General features: G+C 42.2%; 2 protein-coding genes across 4 annotated transcripts in view; one reads left to right on the top strand and one right to left on the bottom strand.

The window, feature by feature from the left end:
* The window catches only part of LOC104933730 (sodium channel protein type 4 subunit alpha B), a 34947-nt gene that overhangs the window by 12063 nt on the left and 9718 nt on the right, over positions 1-13166 (bottom strand). The window contains exons 2-6 of one of the 3 annotated variants that reach the window (XM_027275773.1): positions 4102-4280; positions 1221-1371; positions 554-691; positions 349-479; positions 137-226 (exon numbers count right to left, since the gene is read on the bottom strand). In XM_027275773.1, coding sequence (XP_027131574.1) covers positions 137-226; positions 349-479; positions 554-691; positions 1221-1371; positions 4102-4205 — 614 coding nt within the window. In that variant the 5' untranslated portion in view covers positions 4206-4280. Of the gene's footprint in view, positions 1-136; positions 227-348; positions 480-553; positions 692-1220; positions 1372-4101; positions 4489-13166 lie in introns of those variants that run through there. The other 2 variants (XM_027275771.1, XM_027275772.1) reach the window with 2 other exon arrangements.
* nup160 (nucleoporin 160) overlaps positions 7927-13166 on the top strand; it is a 17093-nt gene continuing 11853 nt past the window's right edge. Inside the window, exons 1-10 of the mRNA XM_019257842.2 lie at positions 7927-8066; positions 8794-8902; positions 9058-9268; positions 9341-9563; positions 9686-9876; positions 9973-10209; positions 10292-10389; positions 10458-10542; positions 12223-12291; positions 12443-12526. Of these exons, the coding sequence (XP_019113387.2) occupies positions 7976-8066; positions 8794-8902; positions 9058-9268; positions 9341-9563; positions 9686-9876; positions 9973-10209; positions 10292-10389; positions 10458-10542; positions 12223-12291; positions 12443-12526 (1398 nt within the window). The 5' untranslated portion in view covers positions 7927-7975. The remainder of the gene's footprint in view (positions 8067-8793; positions 8903-9057; positions 9269-9340; positions 9564-9685; positions 9877-9972; positions 10210-10291; positions 10390-10457; positions 10543-12222; positions 12292-12442; positions 12527-13166) is intronic.

Raw genomic sequence — 13166 nt, 5'->3', positions numbered from 1 at the left:
AACTTTAGACAGAGGTCAAAGTTCTTTGTGGTCTAAGGACAGACGGACTCTTTGTTTCTGAACTTTAAATACTTCACAGACTGTTCTGTCATTCCCAGATGAGCACTGAGATCAATGCCTATGCATGTTGACTTACTCCACGTTCTTGGTCCATGTTGGAGGATCACTCATGATCATGAATGCACAGTTGGTCAGAATCGTCAGCAGGATGAACATACGGAAAAAAGTTTTGTTTTTAAGAAAAAACACACAAGATAAAATCCAGTAAACAACCACAAAGAGACACAAACACTACAAGAGACAGAACTACATCTACAGGTTGCATTTAAGTCTTTCTTTTAAGGATATTAGTGAATCAGGATCTTGATGGCGACTGTCCTCAGGGGGTTGAATGGACTCAGCAGGTAACAGGACGACTCAGCATTGAACCTGTGAATGATGTTCCATTTACTAAGCACGATGAACGTCTGCAGGTGAGACAGGCGAGAGGACAGATAAGTCAGGTGAGAGAATGGTTTAAAAGTGATGACATATTTTTATTAAAGAGACAGACCTTCTGTGATTGGTAATATGGATCCAGCTCCTCCAACGGGGTGTAAAGAAGCTCAGGTGGTGGGTCCCCATAGATGAATGGGAGGGGCTTCCCAGCCTCCAGGTCGCTGGCCAGTTTGTGCCGGTCCATCTCTGTTGACTGTCAACCAGAGAGCCACCCAATCAGAGACTAGTTCTGTGTCTCAGGCCTTATCCTTCCAGACTTTCTCTTTCTATCTTGAGTCCATGGGATTAGGGTTAGGGGTTCTGTCTAAAGTCAATGTACTGTTAGTATCCTGATGGGGCCCTACCAGTGTTGAGAAAATGCCAAGTAAGCTGCTGGGACTGAAGATGTTGAGGTGAATACCTAATATACAAATGTAAGCTATACATATGATTTATATTATTGTAGCCGGGAGGTCAGATGTTGGAGCTAACGCTACACATGATCACAATTCAGAGAAGAAATAGAAGGAGAAGAAGCTGTAAATGTGTAATTTCCCGTAAGTTACAATGGCTGTACTCAAATTGAAAAAAACACTACCTGCTGAGACTAGAGTACTTCACAATACTTGTACTTCAACAGTATGAAATGTATGTAAATTAAGTTCAGATTCTTCTTCAGCTGTTGGTCAGTTTCTGTAATGTAGCATAATTCATCCTCGATACTGATAATCATGTTTGTGTACCTCTTTGTCTTTCTTCCTGGTATCTTGCTCTTCCTCCTGTGCTTCATGCACGAAGCATCTGAAGACCTCCGTACCAACCGGGGGCAGTAGAGATGCTGTCCTAGTGTTCTGCAGCTCCGTCCGAACAACTCTGTCACCTAGCAATTGTTTCCTGTGTAGACAGAGGAGACAAGGTGTTTACAGAGTTTCAACATGTTAGCTACACGCTATGAACAGATTCAACACATGCTTTTGACAAACAGTCTAGAGGCACTTGGCTTGGGAAACCGGATTAAGGTTGGTTCAAGTCCAGCATGGACAACAGTATAGAGTATGGAGTATGTCCTGATCTCATCAGTATGTGTTTATTCTAATAATAAATTGTTCAAAACCATTGACAGGTCTTTGTCTTCCCCAAGGAAGGCCAAGTGCTGTTGAAAGCAGATGTTGACTGAGCCAAGATGTGATTAAATATCCATTAGACCAGAAGTAACGTGCATTTCAGATTGGTGTTGATTATAAATGTGAGGGTGTTTCCACATCTTTTTCTTGGGTTCCTTCAAGAATAAACAATAGGGGGGTGTTGATTAGCTCATTTGGTAGAGTTTCCGCCCCACGTACGAAGGCTCAGCAGCGATCAAGGGTTCGAATCCGACCTGCATGTCATTCCCCATCTCTCTCTCCCCACATTCCTGTCACTTCAGCTGTCTCTGTCAAAAATAAAATTTGAAAAAGGCCAAAAAATATATCTTAAAAAAAAAAAGAATAAACAATCCAGCTAACTGAAGATCACCACAACAATCACAACTCATATTGCTACATGAGTCTCCACAGAAGTTGCTGATCTGCCCTCCACCAAACATTTTCTGATTGGTTGAAGGTGATGTTTTGTTGGTTTTATTGGTTGAAGGTGTGTTTTGTTGCTTTGATTGGTTGTAGGTCATGTGTCATTGTTCTAATTGGTTGTAGATCATGTTTTCTTGTTCTGATTAGTTGTAGGTCATGTTTCATTGCTCTAATTAGTTGTAGGACATCATATTGTCCATTTTACTGTTACAATACATCCTGCTGGTACATATAATTTTCTGTTAGCTGCTACATTTCTGTCACAATTTTTATAGATAGATAGATAGACTTTTTATATTTTATTGCATTTTATAATGCATATACTTTATATTTATACTCAGGAACGCCCCTGGCCAAATTGCCAAATTGACCATAAAAATAGCCCAAAATTTCTATTGATAGCAAAAATTGATCGGCTATAAACCTGAGCCAACATACGACGACCAACTGAGGTGAATGTATATGCAGTTAACAAGACATTCAATAGATGATAATCAGGGCTGCTGGAAAATTTAATCTCCAGCCCACATCTAGACAGAATTATCCTCTCTTCTGTCTCATGCTGAGCAGGCTAGCAGCCGGGGTGTTTATGCCACAAAGTCTTTCTTTTTTATTTCAATAACATACCCACCTTCAAGTGAAGCACGAGCCTCCTCTTGTTTTGACATTTTCTTTTGTTTGCTTGCTCCCAATTCATATTGCCTGTTGGTGCATCGGACCACTGATTGGTCAGATGCTGCATGCTGTCAATCATTGCGGCAACGAGTGTGGTGTCAGATTACCCGTCTCTTTTTTCTCTCTCTCCTGTCTCGGGCTGACTTGATGCTCTATGTGCACCTCACTGCAGTGATCTGCATCCTTTGCGCATTTGCAGAGAATCTGCCCCGTTGCGCAAAATGGGGCCCCCCACGGACTGTGGGGCCCTAAGCACAATGCGTGTTCTGCGTGTAGGGAGTGACGGCACTGTTTATCCTGTTTTTACTTGTCTTCTGTTTTTATTCGGAGCCTTTCAATGAAATCTCGCTCAAATGTACATTGTGAATGTGAAGTTGAATGACAATAAAGTCTGTCTAGGTCTAAGTCTGATTTTACTGTAGGTCATATTTCGTTGCTTTAATTGGTTGAATATAATGTTTTGTTGCTTTGATTGGTTGAATATGATGTTTCGTTGCTTTGATTGGTTGAATATGATGTTTCGTTGCTTTGATTGGTTGAAGGTGATGTTTTGTTGGTTTTATTGGTTGAATATAATGTTTGGTTGCTTTGATTGGTTGAATATGATGTTTTGTTGCTTTGATTGGTTGAATATAATGTTTGGTTGCTTTGATTGGTTGAATATGATGTTTGGTTGCTTTGATTGGTTGAATATGATGTTTTGTTGCTTTGATTGGTTGGATATAATGTTTTGTTGGTTTTATTGGTTGAAGGTGATGTTTTGTTGCTCCCACTGCACTGACAAACTGAAGTGATTGATCTCAAATTAAAAAGCAGACTGAACACTGGCTGATCACGTGAAGGCTCACGTCCCGACCAGGGCGTTACGCTCCGCTCATACAAACCGTCTAGTTGTACCCTCGCCTCTCGCAAAGCGAGGTCACTCTCAACTCTTCTCTGTGGTCGTCCCCAAATGGTGGAATGACCTACCAACGGCTACTAGAACAGCAACATCTCTTTCTACCTTTAAAAAACTTGTAAAAACCTTTCTGTTTCGAGAATGCTTCCCTGCCTAACAAAACTAACAAAACTAACAACTACTCTGTGCTCCTTTACACCTTTCTCAGCTTATGTCCTCTGTAAGTCGCTTTGGCTAAAAGCGTCTGCTAAATGCAATGTAATGTAATGTAATGTAATGTAATGATCTCCAAACTAAAGTACTCAAAAGTGTTCACACAAAAAAGGCTTTAAATGTGATGTGTGCAGATCCAAAAACACATTAAGTGGTTAGCACTCATTATTGAGTCTGTAACAGTAAACATGTTTTTGTTTGTTTGTGTGCTCCTTTAATAAAGTTTAATTCTAATCAGACTTCATTAAATAAAGTAAAATTCAGACTTACAGTTGTGAAGGAAGAAGTTTCAGCTGATTGGCTCTCTGAAGAATAACTCTTCTCTCCGTCTTACTCCTCCAAAACTCCCAAAATGATTTCTTTCTGCAAGACATGGCAGCACCTGTCCGTCCTCTGCATCCACCTGTCTCTGTCTGTCTGTCTGTCTGTCTGTCTGTCTGTCTGTCTGTCTTGTTGATTCTCCAGTTGTCTGACACTCTTTGTCTCACTGTCTTTTTTATGTGTTGTCGATCATCCAGAGTCATACATGTTGCAGGGTTAGGTCTAAACAGTCTTCAGTGTCCAACATGTTGGCCCTGCCCAGCTCTGAAGCCGTTGCTATGGAAACAATTATGTAACATCAGTAACTCCAGCTGCAGTTCTACAGGACTCTGCTGTCACTGTGTGGTCTATGCAGCTGGTCTCTATCTTCAGACTTCAGACACACACACACACACACACACACACACTCACACACATCCAGTTGCCTGAACACACTTCCTGTTGCCCACATATCTTCACCAAAACATCATGTGTCCGATGTGTTCCTGGAAACAGTGAAAGCATCATTTTAACACACACACACACTCGCACACACAGAAGAAAAGAAACAAAACAGGCTTTGTTTGATACGTGAGAACTTTGGAAAGAAAATATTCACTGCCGACATTCATCGACACACGTCCATGCAAGATGAACGACACAAGATGGGACATAAAAACTTGTTCATGCCCCTGCTGCAGTCCTTTGCCTAATAAAGCTTTAAATAAAAAGATGGAAGACTGAATTAAAATCTAACCCTGGAGGACAGTGTGATTAAATAATCAAATGACTTGAAATCATAGAAATACTGCAGATTCATGAACATGTCACTTCATTTATGTTGTCTGTCATGGCAGTCTGATGCTCATTAGGACAGATGTGTTCATGTTTTCACAAACACATACAGGAAGTTAAAGGCAGCAGTGTGAACAGTCTCTGCCTATAAAAGCATCTGGTGTTAAACAGACAAAATCAGAGCAAGTTTCATCACCACACCAGAGACATTTCTGGCTGAACACAGTGGTTCTCATCTTTTGTTGACGGTTAACAAGCGTCCATTGATGATATTTAGCCTTCAATAGTTTCTTTCAGCTCTCTGAGGACAGTTGAAGAGCAGTTTGGACTCATTAGTGGAGGATGAAGAGCAAACACACGAACATATTCTTCTTCAAGCTACTTGTCTGCCTTCCTCTACTCTGTCACGGGTCTACTTCCTGTCCAAAACATGCATGCCAACCCACAAAAATGCAGTGCTTTATGAAGTCAAGACAAATGAACAAGTTCATTATTCTCATCAGCATGTTGCAAACCGTGTTCAGGCTGGGATCAACACGCTGTTTTATGACTGAATCATATTAAAAAACACACAATTATAAGAAAACAATTTATATTTTAACTATGATTTAAGTTTCTGCAGCAGGTAGTCTTAGTAGGTCAAGTCTAGTAAGTTAGGGTTAGGGTTACTAAATCAGAAAAAAATGGTCTGATAATGGAAATAACGTGAACAACACAGAAACATCATGTGAACAACATGTGAGATAAATGTAAAGAATATATAAACAACATGTGAAGAACGTGATAAATGTGAAGAACAGGGGAGGGACCCATCTCCTGGACCGACCGTCAGGAACCAGAGCAGAATGTACAGTACAGCATGACGATATTACAGATGGACTGTAAACAGATATGAAGACAGATCAAGTTCACATGACCTTATCTCCACCTGGAGACAATCATATACAGTACAGATCCAAACATTTGGTCCAGATCCAAACATCAACATCTGGAATGAGGGAACAACAGAGAGGAGAGCGACAGGAAATGAGGAAAGCCAAAAGTCAAGATGGTGTCTGAGAGCTGATGGAGGGGCGAAGATCTGCCTCATTCTTCTTCTCAGAGTCACAACTGAGTGAAATGTGAACACATGAAACATGTTGATACAGTGTGACATCACTTCCTGGATCCTATAACATTGAGTCTGGTGTCATCCAGAACAAACAAATCAGACAGCTGTTAATTCAGCTAACTGTAATTCAGCTAACTGTTAATTCAGCTAACTGTAATTCAGCTAACTGTTAATTCAGCTAACTGTTAATTCAGCTAACTGATAATTCAGCTAACTGCTATTTCAGCTAACTGTTAATTCAGCTAACTGTAATTCAGCTAACTGTTAATTCAGCTAACTGTAATTCAGCTAACTGTTAATTCAGCTAACTGTTAATTCAGCTAACTGATAATTCAGCTAACTGCTATTTCAGCTAACTGTTAATTCAGCTAACTGTAATTCAGCTAACTGTTAATTCAGCTAACTGTAATTCAGCTAACTGTTAATTCAGCTAACTGTTAATTCAGCTAACTGATAATTCAGCTAACTGCTATTTCAGCTAACTGTTAATTCAGCTAACTGTAATTCAGCTAACTGTTAATTCAGCTAACTGTAATTCAGCTAACTGTTAATTCAGCTAACTGTTAATTCAGCTAACTGATAATTCAGCTAACTGCTATTTCAGCTAACTGTTAATTCAGCTAACTGTAATTCAGCTAACTGTTAATTCAGCTAACTGTAATTCAGCTAACTGTTAATTCAGCTAACTGTAATTCAGCTAACTGTTAATTCAGCTAACTGTTAATTTAGCTAACTGCTAATTCAGCTAACTGTTAATTCGGTTAACTGTTAATTCAGCTGACTGTTAATTCAGGTAACTGTAATTCAGCTAACTGTTAATTCAGCTAACTGTTAATTCAGCTAAATGCTAATTCAGCTAACTGTTAATTCAGTTAACTGTTAATTCAGCTAACTGTAATTCAGCTGTTAATTCAGCTAACTGTAATTCAGCTGTTAATTCAGCTAACTGTTAATTCAGCTAACTGTAATTCAGCTAACTGTTAATTCAGCTAATTGTTAATTCAGCTAACTGTTATTTCAGCTAACTGCTAATTCAGCTAACTGTAATTCAGCTGTTAATTCAGCTAACTGTAATCCAGCTAACCGTTAATTCAGCTAACTGTTAATTCAGCTGTTAATTCAGCTAACTGTAATTCAGCTAACTGTTAATTCAGCTGTTAATTCAGCTAACCGTTAATTCAGCTAACTGTTAATTCAGCTGTTAATTCAGCTAACTGTTAATTCAGCTGTTAATTCAACTAACTGTAATTCAGGTAACTGTTAATTCAGCTAACTGTTAATTCAGTTAATTAAGTTAGCTGAATTAACAGTTAGCTGAATTAACAGCTGAATTACAGTTAGCTGAATTAACAGTTAGCTGAATTACAGTTAGCTGAATTCACCTCTCCTTCACATCTGTCCTCATCACCTCCCCTTCACATCTGTCCTCATCACCTCTCCTTCACACCTGTCTTCATCACCTCTCCTTCACACCTGTCCTCATCTCCCCTCCTTCACATCTGTCCTCATCACCTCTCCTTCACATCTGTCCTCATCTCCTCTCCTTCACACCTGTCTTCATCACCTCTCCTTCACATCTGTCCTCATCACCTCTCCTTCACACCTGTCCTCATCTCCCCTCCTTCACATCTGTCTTCATCTCCTCTCCTTCACATCTGTCTTCATCACCTCTCCTTCACACCTGACCTCATCTCCCCTCCTTCACATCTGTCCTCATCACCTCTCCTTCACACCTGTCCTCATCTGGAAGAGGAGCTCATTTTCGTGACTATTCTACCGTACCCAGTGTCTCCTTTAAAATGGAGGTATGTGACGTCATTGTCTGTGACTGACCGTTGGCGGGAACAGGCTGAGCGGCGCGTGCTGTCTCTTTAAATGTTTGAACGGAGCACGCGCGCAGCTTCTCTCCTGCTGACGTCACAGTTCCATGAGGGGAAGATGGCGGCCGTGTTAGAGCGCAGCTTCATAGAGATCTGCGGGTTCGAGCGGGAGACCGTGCAGAGGTTCCGGGAGGTCACCGTGAGCCTCGGTAAGCGTCCTCACACACTCCTACAGTTCTGTGTTCCGAGTTCTTCGGGTTCTGCCAGTTTGTCACCACAGACATATAAGGCATGCTAACAACAGCTAGCACCGCTAACACGCCTGCTAATAGCGTTAGCCATGCTAGCAGAAATGAACGGGGCCTGATGGAGGGAGGCTAACCGGAGGCTAACCGGAGGCTAACCGGAGGCTAACCGGAGGCTAACCGGAGGCTGTTATCAGTACAGCCTCTGTGATGCTAGCTCGTTAGCTTCAGCTAACAGCAGTTAGCTGGGAAGTCTCATGGATCTCTCAACAGTATAATAATATAATATATATGTGTATTCTACATTAATGTAACAGTATATGAGCAGTATAATAATATATATGTGTATTCTACATTAATGTAACAGTATATGAGCAGTTAGCTTCTCAGTGAACACAGATTTAATGTGACTGCATAGACACATACACACACATTAACACAGTCAGGAGTGTGTCAGGAGGAGTACCTGATTCACAGGTGTGCTGTGTTGAACGTATTGTCTGTGTTTCATTGACCGATCTCTCTTTTTATTGACATTTTATTTTGAAAGGTTTGTTTCCACTTCCCTCTCCTGGCTGTATATAAACACGTTTAGCTGTGTTAGCAGTCAGTAACTTGTCATGCTGATGTAAAGACTGTTAGCGTGTGTGACATCCATGTGATACAAGCATCCTGTGCTTCCTGTCCACAGGTCTGAGCGCTCTTCCTGGAGGTGTGAAGTTTCCTGATGGCGCTGGGGCCTTTCATTATGAGGAGAGCGGGAAGCTGCTGTCCGTCACCAGTAACAGATTCATCCATTGGTCAGTGAGCTCGCCATCAGCCTCCACACATCCTCCTTCACTGTGAACACGAGTTAATCAACATGTTACGGCTGAACATGTGGTTCTTAACATGCTAAACACGTGATTGACAACACGCTGAACACATGTGATTCATTCAGTCATTCTGTGTGCAGGTCCACGTCAGGGGACACGGTGCAGCTGGTCGAGCAGTCTTTGGACACCAATCTGCTTAACAACGCTGTTAAACTGAAGTTCAGCCACTGCACCGTGCTGCCCGGAGGAGTCCACATCCAGGAGACCCTCAACAATGTCATCATCCTCATCGCCACCAATCTGAGCGTCCACAGACTTCTACTGCCACACCCCACACGCATGTACCGCAGTGTGAGTAATACTAAACACGCTGAAGCTAAGCTGACAGACTGGTGTGACGCTAACAGGTGCTGTCCTCTCCAGGAGCTGGTCACGGAGCTTCACATGCAGTCGATCTTCACGGATGTGGGGAAGCTGAGTCTGCAGGAGCCGTCTCACAGTGCCGTTATACCTAGCTCGGTGGGTCAGACGGGAAGTCCCAGCACGTCCACCTCCTGGCTCAGTCAGTCTGGAGAGGCTCACTACGCCCTGGCTTCACCTGCTGGAGGCATCATGGTGGTCACACTGCCACCCCACAACACACATGGTGAAGTCCGCCTCAGTGGGTTCATGTTTTTATGGACAGGACCACGTTTCCCTTGGAACAGTTACTGCTCACTGAATGGTTACTGCTGTGTCCAGCTCTTCATCAAGACTTGTGTTTATCAGGCGGTGTGTCGGTGCTGGAGCTGAAGAGGAACTCCATGATGCAGAGGTTGTCCGGCTGGATGCCCACAGCAATCCGTGGAGACCAGAGTCCGTCTGATCTGGTCCTCAGTCTGGCTGTCAGAGAGCTGGAGGAAGACTCATTCATCTTCGCCCTCTGTCAGGATCACAAGCTGCGCATGTGGTCATTCAGGGTGAGACCTCATGACTCAAATCATTGTTCAACAAGACGCTCTGTACAGGTGATGGAGGTGTGATGTCACTAAATATGGTCATGTGTCCCCGTGCAGGAGCAGGCGTGTCTGCTGGAGGCGGACATGTTGGAATACATGCCGGCTTGTAAAGGAGTGAAGCGTCTGGCCGGTCAGGGTCACCGTCTGAGGCTGGCCTTCTCCTCCACCACCGGCCTCTGTCTGGCTGTCTACCTGGCCGTACCTCAGAGAGGACAGTTCACTGTCCTGCAGCTAGTCATCACCGACAACAACCGCTACAGCCTCGACCACATCTCCTCTCTGTTCTCCACACAGGTAAACCACAGTTGGTGCTGATGTCACCTCTGCTATCTAAATGAAACATGCATTCAGACAGTGAACGTGTTTCTGTCCGCAGGAGACTCTGGTGGATTTCACTCTAACCTCCACAGATGTCTGGGCTGTGTGGGTGGATGACTCCAACACCACCGTGGTCAAATACATCAACTTTGAACAGTAAGAAGTCAGAAACAATAAAAGACATCAAGTGTGTGTGGTGTGTGTGTAACTGTGTGTGTTTGCAGTAACACAGCCGGGCAGTGGAACCAGGTCTTTGTTCAGCCACCGCCTGAAGAAGAAGTTCACATTGGAGTCGACCAGGACCCCAGAGTAAGACACACTGACCTCTGACATCCTTATGGGGGAAATGGTGATCAATAAAATGTCACTAAAAACAAAAATATGAGACTTTGTTTGAGAGGAATTCAGGTGTTCGGATAGTTGAAGTAAAGTTGGATCGTTAGATATAAAATAAACAAGCATACAGAGCTGTCATTAAAGTCTTTGTAAAGTAAAAATAAATGTGTTTTGAGTTTGTCAGACTAAAGAAGAAAGTGTTATTAACCACCCAGCCAAATTTGATTGATTTCAGCACCTATTTCCCAACATATTTATTGTGTTTTGAAAGAAAACATGGAATTGCCTTTACACAGACTTTAAATATGTCCAGGGAGGACCGGGGTTAAGGCTGTAGTCTCCTGAGAGAGGGGGAGGTCTCATGTTACGTTATTGCAGAGTCCACATTGGAGATGTGGAGGAGGTGATGGGTGGAGACTTGGGGACCCAGACGCTCCCTGTAGTTGTTCTTGGCTTCTCGGTTTCCTCTTTAGATCCTTCTGGACTCGTAATGATCTGTTGCCATGAAGACCTTTGATCTCTGCATTAATCCATAGTTCATTGTTGAGTAGGTACAGTGTAGTCCTCACAGAAACAGATCTGTTATGCAGTCAGAGACCCTTTGTATCCTCCCTGTAGACCTCCTGGAACACTTCCCATTTCCGCAGCAGATGGTGGTGTGTGAAAACTCCTGTGAGGTTTCAATCCGACAATATTGTGCAAATGCATTCCTGCACTGTTATAGATTAACAAAGACCTCCTCCTCTCTTCTCACGCTCTGCTGTCTCTATGAAGCTGAAGGATTTCCCAGAGGTGCTGAGCACTGAGCTACTTTTCCTTCACTCAGTGCTCCAACTCTTCTCAAACCATCTCAGCTGGGTTTAGGTCAGGTAACTATGAAGGTCAGGTCATCTGACGCAGCATACCATCACTCTCCTTATTGGTCAGACAGCCCTCACAGAGCCTGCAGGTGTTTTTGGGGTCCTTGTCCTGTTGAAAATCAAATGATGGTCCTACTGAGCTCAAAGCAGATCTCTGCAGGATGCTGTGGTAGCCATGTTGGTTAAGTGAGCTTTGAATTTTGAATAAATCACCAACAAAGCTCCTCCATACAATCACACCTCCTCCTACTCCATGCTTCATGATGGGAAACCACGCATGCAGATACCATCCGTTCACCTTCTCTGTGTCTCACAAAGACATGGCGGTCTGAACCAGAACTCTTAGATTTGGACTCATCAGACCAAAGTCCAGATTTCCTCTGGTCTAATGTCCATTCATGTGTTTGTCGTTCTCCCTCAGTCATGATTTGTTTGTAGTCATTCAGACCATGAAGGTGTGATTCACACAGTCTCATCTGAACACTTGATGTTGACATGTGTCTGATGGACTGTCATCTCTCCACTGAGCTGAGCTCATCCTGTCATAATATGGATTACTACAGTAGATGAATATTAACTGTCTGCCAACGTGACCTCTGAACAACAGCTGATGGACTCATATTCACTAAGACAAACTCAACTAATGAACATTTCAATTTTATTCTAAATGGAGTGATTCAAAATGAACCAACAGTCTGACTATCTACCTGAGCAGGTGTGTTGTCCTGGTGACTCAGCTCTCACTGTTTATTTATTACATTGACTGTGATTAAATACTGTGTTCTGTTAACAGGAGACATACCTGGAGGTTCTCTTCTCTCCTCTACGCTTCACAGCTTCAGCCATCGTTAAAGCTCTGCAGGTAAGAAACGACCTGCCCTAGTTACAGCTTTACAGGTGACAAACAACCTGCCGTAGATAGAGCTCTACCTGCTTTAGTTAGAGCTCTGTAGCTAAGAAATGACCTGCCTAGATAAGGCCCTACCTTACTTACCGTTTTGTGTGTGTTTCAGATCTACCGCAGAGGCTCAGAGAGAATCACTAATTGGTCCTGGGAGGCACTGAAGAAGGAGGTGACTGTGGCTGTGGAGAGTGAGGTACTTCATCCACAATGAGATGTTACTACAAAGTTCAAACAATACAGTACCATGTTATTACAGAGAGTTCAGAGAATACAGTACAGTGTTTTTATTAGAGTTCAAAGAATACAGTATTGTGTTATTACAGAGAGTTCAAAGAATACAGTACAGTGTTTTTATTACAGAGAGTGCAAAGAATACAGTATTGTGTTTTTATTACAGAGAGTTCAAAGAATACAGTATAGTGTTTTTATTACAGAGTCCAAAGAATACAGTACAGTGTTTTTACTAGCGGTCAAAGAATACAGTACAGTGTTTTTATTAGAGTTCAAAGAATACAGTACAGTGTTTTTACTAGCGGTCAAAGAATACAGTACAGTGTTTTTACTAGCGGTCAAAGAATACAGTACAGTGTTTTTATTACAGAGTTCAAAGAATACAGTACAGTGTTTTTATTACAGAGTTCAAAGAATACAGTACAGTGTTTTTATTACAGAGTTCAAAGAATACAGTACAGTGTTTTTATTAGAGTTCAAAGAATACAGTACAGTGTTTTTATTAGAGTTCAAAGAATACAGTACAGTGTTTTTACTAGAGTTCAAAGAATACAGTATTGTGTTATTACAGAGAGTTCAAAGAATACAGTACAGTGTTTTTA

This window comes from Larimichthys crocea, unplaced genomic scaffold (assembly GCF_000972845.2).
Source record: "Larimichthys crocea isolate SSNF unplaced genomic scaffold, L_crocea_2.0 scaffold214, whole genome shotgun sequence".
NCBI lineage: Eukaryota > Metazoa > Chordata > Actinopteri > Sciaenidae > Larimichthys > Larimichthys crocea.
The sequence above is the reverse complement of the archived record's forward strand: the minus strand, read 5'-3'. Positions and strand labels throughout refer to the sequence as shown.